This window comes from Ascaphus truei, chromosome 18 (assembly GCF_040206685.1).
Source record: "Ascaphus truei isolate aAscTru1 chromosome 18, aAscTru1.hap1, whole genome shotgun sequence".
NCBI classification, from domain to species: domain Eukaryota; kingdom Metazoa; phylum Chordata; class Amphibia; order Anura; family Ascaphidae; genus Ascaphus; species Ascaphus truei.
Window position 1 is genome coordinate 41,903,298 of NC_134500.1, and position 15,571 is coordinate 41,918,868.

At 43.0% G+C, this 15,571-nt stretch overlaps 2 protein-coding genes across 2 annotated transcripts; one reads left to right on the forward strand and one right to left on the reverse strand.

Annotated features, from left to right (window-relative positions):
• Positions 1-2,312: 2,312 nt before the first annotated feature.
• LOC142469315 (histone H3) lies at positions 2,313-2,889 on the forward strand. The gene has a single exon (XM_075576244.1). The coding sequence runs from the start codon at positions 2,371-2,373 to the stop codon at positions 2,779-2,781; it is 411 nt and encodes a 136-aa protein (XP_075432359.1). The 5' UTR covers positions 2,313-2,370; the 3' UTR covers positions 2,782-2,889.
• A 917-nt stretch (positions 2,890-3,806) lies between these two features.
• On the reverse strand, positions 3,807-4,695 carry LOC142469316 (histone H1-like). The gene has a single exon (XM_075576245.1). It carries the CDS (start codon positions 4,660-4,662, stop codon positions 3,985-3,987), a length of 678 nt encoding a protein of 225 aa, XP_075432360.1. The 5' UTR covers positions 4,663-4,695; the 3' UTR covers positions 3,807-3,984.
• Between the last annotated feature and the right edge of the window lie 10,876 nt (positions 4,696-15,571).

The following is a 15,571-nucleotide window of genomic DNA, read 5'->3' on the forward strand; positions in this document are numbered from 1 at the left end:
TGCCACTTCCCGTTCCACAATGTGTCTCGCCCTCCCCCCCGTGCCTCCCACCCAGCCACCTTCTGAACCTTCCTCCAACGCCTCCTGAATGGTTCCGCTACCTGAATGGCTCCGCTGCCGCCTGAGGTATGCGGGGGGGAGGGGGACATGCGGTGGGAGACATGCAGGGGGAGACATGCAGGGGGACACATGCAGGGGGGGAGAGATGTGAGATGCCACTAACTAACCCACCCACCCAGTCACTTACCCAGTCACTTACCCAGTCAATCACCCACCCACCCACTCACCGAGTCAGTCAGTCATTACTCACCCACCCACCCAGTCACTAACCAACCCAGTCACTCACCAAGCCACACAGTCACCCACCCACTCAGTCACCCACCCAGTCAATCATTCAGTCACCCACACCCACCTAGTCATTCAGTCACCCACCCAGACACTCACCCAGTAACTCACTCATTCACCCACCCAGTCAGTCACTCAGTCACCCCCACCCACCCCACCCAGTCAGTCACTCAGTCACCCACACCAACCCAGCCAGTCATTCAGTCACCCACCCAGTCAGTCACATCACTGATGTGAAGGTGGGGGACGGAGGTGTGAACGGGGGACGGGAGGTGTCAATGGGGTGGGTGCGGGAGCGGAGATAGGGGTGAGCGGAGAGGGGGAGCGGGAAAATTCAATCCCGGGCAACGCCGGGAATATCAGCAAGTGTGTATATATACTACCCGGATGATCTACTTGGACCTCTGCCAGTGACGGTGTGATATATATCACTACATGCTCTTAATTCTATGACCTTTGTGAGTGAGCCTATTCTCCATTATTTTAAATATTAAATGTGAAACAATATCACGCCATGCATGATAGTGATATATATCACCCCGTCACTGGCAGAGGTCCAAGTAGATCATCCGGGTAGTCAGCGGTATAGATACCAAATCTGCCTCACTCTTTCCTGGGCTGCATCGATGGAGAGCCTCCCTGTTAGGTGATTGTCCCAGCGACAGGCAGGAAACCAAGTGCTCCCCGCACCGACAGCCAGAGACAGCGGGGGTCCGGACCCTCCAGCTTCCGGTCCACCAGTGATGACGTAGTGTCGCTGTGTCGTCCTAACGCGTTTCGTCTCTGCGTAAGACTTTTTCAAAGGCTAATGATGAGTGATGCACTAGTTTGCAATATATAGCAATTAATCCAGCATTAATCAACACTGGTCTCAGGTGACTTTTTAATAAGAAATGAGCATGAATGAAGTTCATAAAAATATATGTCTAGGTATAATGAGAATCTATATAATCCTATGTATGCTAATATATATTGCACAGATATTGCATCTGCTATCAGTTAATGAGTGTTGCAGGGTTTAGCAATAGCAGCATGCTCATTTCTTATTAACAAAACACCTGTGGCCAGTGTTGATTATACACACACGTTGAATCAATGGAAATATACCCTATCCAGGTCTGCCTAAATTGTGAAATAGATAAACATTGGAAATTGATGTAAAAACATAGCAACATGTAACACATAATTATATAGTCTGCTTAAAGGCTAATATTTTTCTGAGAACAAAGAAAAAAACTCGAGATATAAATATACAGTTCCGATTATGTTTAAATGTATCAGGTTTTGTAAGTGTGATTTGCATTGTTATTTAATATTTCATAAGCAGTGAGAGTTAAATAAATAGGAAAAGGGGATAACAGATTGTGTATATAAATATATAGTGTTGGTATTATGAGTGAGAGGAAAGGAATGTGACTGGAGCATTAGAGGGAACCCAAAGATCCACGTTAGGAACTGATCAGATAACACACAGCAGTGACAGCGAGTATACATTTAGGGAAGCCCCATTTATAGCGCAGCACTGCCACCGTGTGGTGATTTCTGAACTGCACGAATTTAAATAAAAATAAAGAGCCGCGCTGCTCCGCTGTCTTTGTGTCTTTGTGTTCGGGTTTATAATAACACAATGTAAACTTTATAAGAAGATGAACCAATAAAGAACCGGGAAAGAAAACCCCTCATTTTACCGATTAAAGATCATTTGTATGTTTGGTATAAATACATGTTCCGTGTCAGAGAGCTCTGTGCTGGATCTGTGCAAACACTAATGTTATTACAATACATCTTTTTCATTGTCCTGCTTTCAGACGCTAAATATATCCTAACTTAATTAGGACGATCTCGGACTTAGATTAGGCGGGATGTTTGAAAATCCCAACGGTTTTCCTAGAACCAATCAGAGCGAGGTGCGGGTCACAAAGCAGCCAATCGCAGCGACCCATCTTCTATAAATACCTAGCACTTTTCCTGATTTTTTAGTCAGAGTTAGATTAGGATCGGAGAGGATCACTGTCACAGCAAAGGATGGCCCGGACCAAGCAGACCGCCCGGAAATCCACCGGAGGGAAGGCTCCCCGTAAGCAGCTAGCGACCAAGGCTGCCAGAAAGAGCGCTCCCGCCACCGGCGGAGTGAAGAAGCCTCACCGCTACCGGCCCGGTACTGTGGCTCTCCGGGAGATCCGCCGCTACCAGAAGTCCACCGAGCTGCTTATCCGCAAGCTGCCCTTCCAGCGCCTGGTCCGGGAGATCGCCCAGGACTTCAAGACTGATCTACGCTTTCAGAGCTCGGCCGTCATGGCTCTGCAGGAGGCCAGCGAGGCTTATCTGGTGGGGCTCTTCGAGGACACCAACCTATGCGCTATCCACGCCAAGAGAGTGACCATCATGCCCAAGGACATACAGCTGGCCCGCAGGATCAGAGGGGAGAGAGCTTAGGCTAACTGCACCCACTTCATTTACACCCAGAACACAAAGGCTCTTTTCAGAGCCACCAAATTATCAATCAAATTGGCTAGTAGATCAATATTAACAGATACGTATAGTGATCTCCATATAGAGAATTATAAAGGAGACGCATCCACATCCCTTTTTAGGCGTCACAATATAGATAAAGGCATATTCGGTAGTTGTGCATATAAGTTTAAGATGTCTTATACACATACAATCATTGTACGCTATAGGCACACGTAACTAAAAAGAAACCGGGCTAGTCTGATTTCATATGTTGTATATAGAAAGTAGTAATTCTCCCCCTCCTACGTCACTTTCATGTGCCTCCGGAGATCACATTGAAGTTTTATGGGAACTTTTGTGCTTGATACTTGATAGGTTCCTGTCTGTTTGCTCATTGTTTAGCACCCACTGTACCCTAACTACATAATTATCTATTATTGTTACCTCCACAATGTACTGATCTTTTAATGTAAAGCAATAGGGGAGCCCCTGCTTTTGCCACTGAGAAGTAAATGGTGAACGGTGCGTTGGGTATATGCACAGAAGGTGGGGTAGAGATAGAACCCAAATATAGCACCCAAGTTCACACTCTGGTGATGAATGAATGGTTTAAAACATAACTTTATTAACTGCAACAAGTATGTAAAATATTGGGTATTAAAAACAACGACCTGAAGGTGTTCTGACCTTCAATACTGGAACCGTATAGGTTCAGGGTCTAGAGTAGTAGTGTGTTCTAAGATTCAAGTAACATACTAAACAACAGTCCTTATAAGGATCTGAGGTAAGGAACACATCTTACAGGGTGTGCTCTTAGGTAAGTACTGATAGCTGCAAATCACTAGTCAAACCATATGACTTATCAGTCATATTTACTGATCCAGAACACTGAACAGTGTTCAGACCTTAGGATCCTAGCGTTTAATACTCGTATTAAAACCCATCATTTTAATTTTGGTTATTAAAGAGTTGATTTTGTATCTATTTCATTTCACATCCAGTTGGTGTCCGAGTGTCCATACTAGGTTTATTTTCTTTGCCTGTTCTCCGGTGTAAAACAAACCATTGCATGTGATAAGATGGAGACACATTCTAAGTTACACATTATGTGCAGAGCTCTCTTTGTGGGGTTGTGGTGGCTCTTAAAAGAGCCTTTGTGTTTGTAAGAGGCTGAAGTTCTCGGTCTCACTTCTTAGAAGCTGCTGCCCTCTTGGGCTTTGCTGCCTTGGCCTTAGCTGGACTCTTAGCAGCTTTGGGCTTTGCAACCTTTTTAGCCGCCGGGCTCTTCACAGCCTTCTTGGGCTTGGCAACTTTAGACTTCTTCGGACTTTTTGCTGCCTTCTTGGCGGCCGCAGGTTTCTTCACCTTTTTCGGGCTTTTCTTCACTCCCGCAGGAGCCTTTTTGGGCTTCTTGGGGGACTTGGCGGGTTGTTTCCTTGCCGCTGGCTTCTTGGCGGGTTGTTTCCTTGCCGCTGGCTTCTTGGGTTTCCCCGCCTCCTGTTTCCTGGCCGCCTTCTCCTTGCTCTCCAGCTGCTTCTTATTCAGCTTGAACGATCCGGAGGCTCCGCTCCCTTTCAGCTGGATCAGGGTTTCCTTGCTCACCAAGCCCTTAAGAGCCAGCTTCAGGCGGCTGTTATTCTTCTCCACATCGTAGCCTCCTGCAGCCAGAGCCTTCTTCAGAGCGGACAGGGAGACCCCGCTGCGCTCTTTAGAGGCGGACACAGCTCTCACTAGAAGATCGGACACGCTGGGACCGGACTTTGCTGGGCGGCTTTTCGAGGCTCCCGCCGCTTTCTTCGGCTGCTTCTTCTTGGCGGCGCTCTCAGCTGGAGGAGGAGGAGGCGCAGGAGCGGTCTCGGCCATTTCAGCTGCAGCAGGTAAAATCCAGGAACACAGAGACAGAAAGTTATACTGGGGCGGGGGGGCTGCCGGGAGTTATATACAGAGCCTGCTGCTCTTTGATTGGTTAGTGGTCGGAGTGAGCTTCTCTCTCATTGGTTATAATCAATGAGCCCCGCCCCTGTCTCTCATCCTCCTGGATCACAAACACTGCTCTGACTTTGTGTTTCTGAGGCTGCAAGAAAAGGGCATTTTATCCTCTAATTATTACTACAATTCCCCTTCTTGCATTTCATTTATAAGGAATTATATTCTCTTCACTGTTGTATCATTTTGTTGTTGGAAAAATACAAACACAATTAGGAATAATGGGTGAAAGTTCGGCTCTGTATCATGGGATTTGCCAGATTGTCTTCATATCTGTCTATTTCTGTCACTTTTACTTTGCTCAGACTACATGTGCCACCTCCATCCTCATACAGTGACACAAAGAACATATTATTGTACAGTATCAGTTTCAAATAAAGTGCATACCAATATATAAAGATGGTCTGGGGATTCACTATATATGTACAAGTAGCACAGAAGTCTGCATTGCTGTCATGTTGTTCCATTACCCCCGTACTGAGCTCTGTATTATTTGTCAGATATGAATATTTGTTATTGAATGGGAGATTCAAAAACCCTGTATTACACCTGTTCTGCAAATGATTAGTTTAGAATTCTATGTATGTAACATGTTTTCTAAGAAGAAAAATCATAGTAACATACACATCATATGAATTACTGTACATATTTTAATAATGTAACAATAAAAGAACTATTTTGTTTAAGCTTTATAACAGAATTGTGATGTGTTATAAAGTTGTATTTCAGTTATTAAATAATATGTATATATTAATGGATGAATAGGTCATTAGTCACCCTGTGGGTTGTTATGTAACCATGTACTGTAATGTTCCTATTAGCACTCTTTATAGGAACTGCAATGTTTTGTGACCATAATCGTTAACCAAATTGTGTGAAGTGAAGTTTCCTCTTAACAGGAGATTGCTATCCTGCCCATGATATGTTTTTAATTCCTGCACAACACATCCAGCAATTTGCTGCCACATTACTGCAGGATGTGTAGACCTTTCTCTTCATATGCATAGCAATGTGCTGCTACCTACTTCAAGATATGCAAGACCCTTTCACACACTTATAAATTGATACACCTTCCATGTTTGTTAGATTATACATATGAATAATTGTTTTAGTAAACACTCTGGAAGCCACTGCCTGGGTCACAGTAACCTTTGTATTTTTCTGGTTTGTTCTCTTTGGTTAAAATTGTATGGTTTTTTTTACAAAACCTGTGTAGCACTTTCTCCCTCTCCGGTTTGACGACGGTGGCGCCAATGATGAGAGGCTGCGGTAGTTTTTCTGTCCCTCACTGACAAGATCAGGTTGTATAGCTTCATTCTCCTGGCTAAATTGTGCTGTGCCGTCATCCAATACTGAGCACTAGTGATCGCGATGTTGCCTTTATGCGTGAATATGAGGAGATCATTTGTAGGATTCACTCTGCTCAGGCTAGATTAACAGCTGTTCCAGACAGTCACGCTGCAACATCTACCTATATGTGCTAAGTATTGATACTCAATCTGTGATAAATATTGACATGGGAATTTTTGAATGCTATGTAACCAATCTGTGTGCTATATTGCTTGGAATACTGAAGTGTGCAATTCAGATCTATTACCACTTGGTGATATTATACAGAAGGAGTTAATTGCAGAAACTATTCTGCTCTGGTGATACATACAGCCGTCTCAGCTGGTCAGGTTGTCAGGCTAGTTAACATTTGCTGGATATTAGCATGCATTAGAAGCTTCGTTTCATGCTCAATACAATGTTACTCAATTGTGTGTGCTTGGGCTACTCCATGTAACGTTTTGATCATTGAAGTTTGTTATTTAGACTTTAGGACACATGATGCTATTTTGTATCTATGCTATGCAGACTATATTTAGTCTTGTGGTCGTTATTCTACACTCCACACTTATTAATATTGTGATGAAGAGCATATTTATGTCCTTACTGGCACTATATATAAGCAGGTGGTTGCAATAATATACTATGGGCTAGCCATTTATACATAGAGAGATACAGCTGCAGTTTATTGTATTATCGTGACCTATTACACCTCTAAATATTAAAGCATGTATGCAAATGTAGATGGTTAATTCACCATCTGTTAATTTATAACAGGATATTTTAGTTCTGATGTCTGACTTCATCCTTAGATGGTTATTATGCTATTGCACCTTTCTATATAAGCTATAAGTGGAATACAAGATTAAAGACTTAGACCTCTATGGACATTAAATATCTATGAGGAGTTACATGATGTGACGATACTACATCAGATTAGAGATCTCGCTGGCACCCGATGATGCGTAACCGCGCGGCACGCTGAGGGAGTGCGGCTCGCAAGCCGGGACATTTCCCGGCTTGCGGAATGAGCCGCACTCGGATAAACTGTGTCGGCAGTGTACATGGATATCTATTTTTTACTAATAAAAATATTCCACCTATTAGTGTATTATTGTGGACAGAAACTACACAATTAATCCATGGTATTTGGATACCTACACATGTTACTTGATATATGCAGCCTCTCATTGGTGAATTTTACTGCACTGTAAATAAAATCACGAATCGTCGACGTCAAATGTTTAATAAAACTGTATTTTTTTTCCAAGTATTAGTGCTACATAAGAGGATATTTATATCATAACTTTGTTCTCTTAATCTGGATATTAGAATCTGTAGGATCATTTGAGATCTTTATATCCAAATAGTTACTTTGAGTGCAAGTGGTAGGGACACTTATGTGGGGGTCTTTCTCTTCTCCATCAAAAGTTTGAATATTTCGAAGGAGACAGCAAGGAAACAGCTACAGGACTTTAAGCAGAAACGTTTCTAAGTCCCACTTTCAGTTACATTTCCAGTGGACAGCGTCTGAAGTCTGGAACCAGATATTTTCTAAGTGAGACTTTCAGCACCATTTGGAGTGGAAAGTGTGGAGCTGCTGGAGGCTCATTCCGATTTGAGTTTCAGGACTTTCCAGGACTTTTCAGGCTAAGGGCCTCATGCAGAGAGCATCGAATTTTCAAATTGGCGAATTTCATAAAAAGTTGCTTTTTTGGAGAGTTTTATTCTCCATATGCAGAAATGTTCGAATTCTGCTATGTTTAACATGGATGCGTGTGGCGAGTTTAAATGGGAAAGATGCGCGCTTCAGAAATGTGTAAACAAAAAATCGCGCATTTTTTGTCCCCTTTACTATAGGCGGCGAGCGCCATCTTATTGCCAACTTTTCCTGGCGCGGCAAAAATGAGAAAATCGCGCCATTTTCTTGGCGCGAACAGCCGCTACATGCCGTTCGTACCTCTCTGCATTCGGAGAATTTTAAAACTGGCGAGATGAAGGTTCTCGCCAGCCGCGCGGCGAGATTTTGAAATAGGAAAAAAAAATGGCGCGTTTTCCGTAACTCGCCATTTTCTGCAGTTTTCTGCGCGAAATTCTACAAAAAATGGCGAGATTTGAAATAACGATGCTCTCTGCATGAGGCCCTAAGTCCCGGTCAACCAACGTACTATTTAAAGACTTTGTTTCAATCAGGAAAGTTAGTTTTTCAACCCCAAACCCTAGTAAGTGTATTTTCTTCTGTCTATGGTAATCCATGGTGTGTTTGCTATCTCTACGGAATACATAAACATTTATTTTTATTTATTGGCTGTGACGGGAGCTTTGTGACAGGCTATACTAATACACCAATAAAATCTAGCATTGCGTGATATAATCACCACCATCCGGTTAGTGTCTGCAGCGTCTTGGGGCAGTCCCTGTCTTGCAGTATCAGGATCGTAACACATATGACGATTAGTAACACATATGGCTCTGTGATAATTGGATTTTGTATTGGCATAATTGTTTAATACTAAATGAATATAGGGGGGATCTCTATTTGGTTCTTTTATGACCCATAGACCTCTAGATAATGTATTAATTGATAATGAATTGTCAGTCTTCAATTTTACCATTGTTTCTATGATGAACTTATTTAGTATTGGTTTTATCATTACAATACATGAGAGGTAGTTCCCCTTGGATTCATTTATAGCGAATTATCTGATTGATGTTATATACTTTGTACACTCTATCTCCTTATTTCCAGCAAGTTTTAACATGTAATTTTGGCATTTGCACACATGTATTAGCACCAAGTACCTTCAGCCGAGAGGGGGGACGTTCCAAGTAATTAATATGATTAGGTTGTGTATTTAAATACCGGACCTTCCCCTTCTCCACACTTCCCTTTGAAAAAGTTACCCGAGAGTGACGAAACGCGTCAGGGAGCGTCATCACGTCAGACGCATTGACACTGACGTCATCACCGAGCGCTGGAACGGACTGATCCATGCGCGACTGCTGCAGAAGCCTGTATTACACTGAGCCATCTTCCAGGACTCTAATACAGTTGTATTGAATACCATCTGCCCTGGATATCTGTTGGGACTACGATCCTGATACTGCAAGACTGGGACTGCCCCAAGACGCTGCAGACACTAACCGGATGGTGGTGATTATATCACGCAATGCTAGATTTTATTGTACCTTTGTGAGTGCATTTTTTATCCCCCCTTCCCCCTCCCCTCATTAAATTTACTATTTTACGCTATGGGCGTGCGCTCTCTCTTCCCTTTTTTCCTCTAGATTCACTGTGGACGTGGTTTGTCCACACTGAGAGCTGCAGGAGACCCTCTATACCAGAACCCACATCAATATTGGACTTATCTTTGAGGACTGGTTTTTACACTCTTTTTCATTTTTTGATATATATTGTATTTCAAACATTTTATTTTTATGGTTTACAGTTTTAATATTGATTTGTGCTACTAATTATTTTCTTATCACCATTAATAGTTTACACCGTTTATATATACTTTTATTTTATTTTAGATAGTTCTTTCACTTCACTGATTAACCATAATAGAGGTGCTGCTTTTTCCTTTTTCTGCCTGATATATATATATATATATATATATATATATAGCAACTGTAAATATTACTGTATGTTCATTTGCATGTCTTAGACAGGTCTGCAACCCTGTCTTTCCCCATTATCGCCCAGCATACAGCACTTCCACTGCAGCAAGGGATTCTGGGAAATGGCATGCAAATGAGCACTCAGTGCCACCTTTTGTCTCAAGCTCGTATTACACAAGCAAATCCTCAAGCCAATGCATGCTGTTTTGAACACAGCTTTTAGACAGAGGCTGGGTTGAGATGCAAAGCCATTGAACCCAGACATGCAAATGAACATACAGTAATATTTACAGTTGCTTTATGCTTTACTGTGGAGGGTTTTTGTCACTTTTTTTACCCACCATAATATATATATATATATATATATATATATATATATATATATATATATACATACATACATACATACATACATATATATATATATATATGTATGTATATATATATATGGAACACACAATAGATGCCGCAATCAAATCACCCTTGTGTGATTAAATAATCAGTTAACCAGAGGTCAAGGTAAAAGGTAACCCTCTGGTGGTGCTACCGACCCAAAGGAATAATATGACTAAAAAGGAGGGAGAGTAGGGTCAAAAAGGTGCACTCAAATGCTGAATTATGAAAAATAGAAATGGACTTTATTAACAAAGAGTATAAAAAACACAAAAGACAGACCCACACAAATCACATGTCAGATCGCTATGCGACACAACGTAAAAACATCAAAGAGGTACAATTGGTCTGATAAGAGCCAAAGCAGGGTAACAATATATCATTACAAATATAACATAACAGAACTAGGGGAAAAATATTTCACCCCAAGTAATGTTTACTGAGATCGGCCGATCCAGAACAAGAGTAGCAATGAATATAAATGGTAAGTAGATACAGACCACAAGAAAAAGATTGGATATATATTGTAGTAAATATACATAAACCTCTTAATGATGATGAGAGATAGTTAGGCACATAGCTAGAAATACATAAAGTTGTGACCCTTAAATGTGCTGTAAATCAGCTGAATAAAGTGATGCCCAAATTGAGCTGCACATGTAAGATAAGTAGCAGCAGTGGTAGATCTAAAAAGTGCACTGGTAGCGCTCATATAAAGTCCCCTGAGATACAGAGCTCAAAATTAATGAGCAGTGGTGGTGTGTGAATAACACAGGGACATAGAGCACTGCTGTGTGTGGTGTGCACAAAGCACTGAGGAAATCCAGTGATAAATACCAGCATTACTCAGTCAGGCAGCAGGAGAATCAGATGATAAAGACCAAAGTCTTGCAGTGGGACATCAGCAGTAAAATGGAGGAAAGTCTCACGCAGTATGGTAAGGCACACGGGTCACAGGATGGAGGGGTGCTGTCACAGCTCTGCTCCTACGGCCGTTTCGCCAAAAAGGCTTCTTATAATAAACTGAAACTGTTGTTTTTGCGTCCCTGTAAACAATTTGATTGTTCCGTCGGTCCGCCCGCCCTCTCACGGCTCTCATTGGCCTGTGTGTCTCGCCCCCCCCGGCCACACTGTCGAAAGCTTCCTCCGGCTTCTCCCAGTCCGCCTCTCCCCCCACCCGTGACTCCCACCCACACTGCCGAAAGCTTCCTCTGCCACTTCCCGTTCCACAATGTGTCTCGCCCTCCCCCCGTGCCTCCCACCCACCCTGCCGCCTTCTGAACATGCCTCCAACGCCTCCTGAATGGTTCTGCTACCTGCATGGCTCTGCTGCCGCCTGAGGTATGCGGGGGGAGGGGGACATGCGGGGGGAGACATGCAGGGGGAAGGGAGACATGCAGGGGGAGACATGCAGGGGGGGAGAGATGTGAGATGCCACTAACTAACCCACCCACCCAGTCACTTACCCAGTCACTTACCCAGTCAATCACCCACCCACTCACCGAGTCAGTCAGTCATTACTCACCCACCCACCCAGTCACTAACCAACCCAGTCACTCACCAAGCCACACAGTCACTCACCCACCCACCCACTCAGTCACCCACCCAGTCAATCATTCAGTTACCCACACCCACCTACTCATTCAGTCACCCACCCAGACACTCACCCAGTAACTCACTCATTCACCCACCCAGTCAGTCATTCAGTCACCCACACAGTCAGTCACATCACTGATGTGAAGGTGCGGGGACGGAGGTGTGAACGGGGGACGGGAGGTGTCAATGGGGTGGGGGCGGGAGCGGAGATAGGGGTGAGCGGAGAGGGGGAGCGGGAAAATTCAATCCCCGGCAACGCCGGGAATATCAGCTAGTGTTTATATATACTACCCGGATGATCTGCTTGGACCTCTGCCAGTGACAGTGTGATATATATCACTACATGCTCTTAATTCTATGACCTTTATGAGTGAGCCTATTCCCCATTATTTTAAATATTAAATGTGAGACAATATCACGCTATGGGCCATGCATGATAGTGATATATATCACCCCGTCACTGGCAGAGGTCCAAGTAGATCATCCGGGTAGTCAGCGGTATAGATACCATATCTGCCTCACTCTTTCCTGGGCTGCATCGATGGAGAGCCTCCCTGTTAGGTGATTGTCCCAGAGACAGGCAGGAAACCAAGTGCTCCCCGCACCGACAGCCAGAGACAGCGGGGGTCCGGACCGGCCAGCTTCCGGTCCACCAGTGATGACGTAGTGTCGCTGTGTCGTCCTAACGCGTTTCGTCTCTGCGTAAGACTTTTTCAAAGGCTAATGATGAGTGATGCACTAGTTTGCAATATATAGCAATTAATCCAGCATTAATCAACACTGGTCACAGGTGACTTTTTAATAAGAAATTAGCATGAATGAAGTTCATAAAAATATATGTCTAGGTATAATGAGAATCTATATAATCCTATGTATGCTAATATGTATTGCACAGATATTGTATCTGCTATTAGTTAATGAGTGTTGCAGGGTTTAGCAATAGCAGCATGCTCATTTCTTATTAACAAGTCACCTGTGGCCAGTGTTGATTATACACACACGTTGAATCAATGGAAATATACCCTATCCAGGTCTGCCTAAATTGTGAAATAGATAAACATTGGAAATTGATGTAAAAACATAGCAACATGTAACACGTAATTATATAGTCTGCTTAAAGGCTAATATTTTTCTGAGAACAAAGAAAAAAACTTGAGATATAAATATACAGTTCCGATTATGTTTAAATGTAATATGGAAAATAGCTGAGCGCTTCAGCTATTTTCCATATTGCAATATATACAGGTTGGAGCCGCACATGCATATGTTTTTTGGAGCTTAATCTTTGAATTTAAAAGGAAGATCCCTAATTTTTATATTTTTGCTTTTTATACACTTTTATAGTTACTTTTTTGTGGCTTCAGTACCCCCTTTGTGTTCCATTATATTGGTATGGAGGAACCAGGGGATAATATGGATGAATTAGAAGATATTTCAGATACTTATTTTTTCAACACGTGATGATACACAGAGAAAAAAACAAGCTTTACGTGTGTTTGATAACATTGTGGATTTGGATACCACTGACATCTCTGATCTCAAAATCCACTTTCAAAAATTGGAAAGTTTATTGATTCATAAGAACCGCTTATGGTGGGACATTATAAGCCTGGAGAACTATGCTAAATGTAAAAGGATCCCAAGAGGACTAAGGGTTAAAAAAGCCCTCTCCTTTGGTTTTCCGGATGTGGATTTTGAAAATAGATAGGTGACAGCCCTCAATGACTGCTCTTTTCGTTTGATGGAGTTAATAGTGTTTCAGAAAATGAAGGAGAAAGATCAGCTTGATATTCAAATCACAGAACTGCAAAAAAACCTATACAGTTTCAAAGGTTTAAAGGGCTTTAAGGAATTTGATGTTATTCTCTCCAAAACGGTAAAAAATGTGGAATGTGGTATTATGTCTAAAAAACAAAGTAAATATGATCGGGACAGATACTGCTGCGGCAGAGTTTATTCGAGCATTTGCCCGTTCTCTGCCGCAGCAGTAGCCTGGCGCGCGCCCGAGAGTGACGGGCGCGCGCCGAAGCAGCAGAAGAGCGCCCTCCGATCGGGGCGCTCTCCCTACCGCTGCCGGGTCCGCCGGGTCCCCCGGAACCCCCTGCCGCTGTCCCGCGATCGCGGGACACCAGGGCTCCCTCGGGGAGCCCCTGGACGCGCGTGCAGGGGGCGCACACTCCCGAAGACGCGTGACCGCGCGTCTATGACGCGCGGCACGCCGAGGGGCGGCCACTAGCAAGCCGGGAGATTTCCCGGCTTGCGGTACCGACCACACTCGAATAAAGTGTGTCGGTACTGTATGACTATGAAAAGAACCAGGTTTACCATTGGCAGAGGATAAATTCTATTCAGGAAAGATCAAATAACAAAGATAAATCATTCATTCAGTTTAAATCTACTCCCAATAAGTCCATTTTAAAATCTAAGAATGTGGATTATCAGAGTGGTGAATCTGATGTTTCAGATGCAGAAATTGCCTCTACCTCTCATTCTGTATCTTTTGTCAATACATTTGAGAATGATGATCATTGTGGTCGTGGAGCTCCATCTAGGGGGCGAGGGAGGGGTGGACGCACCTTTTGGGGTCAACCACCTAGGTCTGATTCTGGTCAGGACCAGTCCCAGGATGCTTTTTCTTATCAAAATGTTAATCAACAGAGACAGCAACAGCAACAACCAAAATCTTTCCCTTTATTTCAAAAGGACACAAGAGAATCAGAAGAGGGAAGAGGGGGGGGAGGAGGAGGGGGCTACAGGTCCGCCTCCAAAAGGAAGAAGTTTTGAATGATATATCTAATGTTATAAATATTTCAGGAACTGCTCTCTCTCCTACAGAGTTGTCACTACTGGATAAAGGCCTAAAATTTTCACCTTCAATGAACTTTAATTTGTTCGAAAGCACTATTGATGTGTATAAGTTTGTTCGAAAATTATCCTTGAAAAAGTTTTTTGACAATTTTATTCCAAATGTTACTAGGTCGACCGGAGATGAGGATTTAGATGGGGGGCCATCACACGCTACCGAGAGTGATGTCCCCTCATCCGACTCTGTTCCTCCGGTATCTATTGCTTTACATACATTTAATGATTTTTGTACCCTGCAAGATATGAATGATCTTTTATCTGAACAGACGGTTGATGATGTTAATATTCCTACATTTTCTGAATGGAATTCAGGCCTAAAAAGGAGTTCTGTGTTCTACCCCACTCATGTCAAGGGTCAATTTCTGACTATGTTTGAAAATCTGGTTATAAGAGACCTTCGTCTTCTAGCTCAGGGATTTTCCCTATCCTATATAGATCATGACAATTTGAATCAAAGTGAACATTTAGCTTTAAAATCTTTGAAAAATAATTCTGCATTGGTCATTAAGAGTGCGGACAAGGGGGGTGCGGTGGTGGTGCAGGGCAGAGACGGTTACATCAGGGAGGCATTACGCCAACTGGATGATGGCCGGTCCTATCGTGTACTATCCGCCGACCCCACACCGCAATTCTTGGAGTTCCTTGTAGAACTGGTTGACTCAGGTGTTATTATGGAAGTTCTGTCGAAGGACGAGGTTAAATTCATTATTCCATCTCATCCCATTATTCCTATCTTCCACCATCTCCCAAAGATCCACAAGACATTGGTCGACCCTCCAGGTCGTCCCATTGTCTCTAGTATTGGATCTTTGGGAGATGGTCTGTCAAGATATGTTAATGGTTTTCTTCAGCCATTTGTTAGGAAATTGCCCTCATTTATACGGGACTCTGGTGATCTTCTTGATCAGATCAAAAATGTTAAATGGGGTAATGATTACCTGTGGGTAACACTTGATGTTACCTCTCTGTATTCTGTTATACA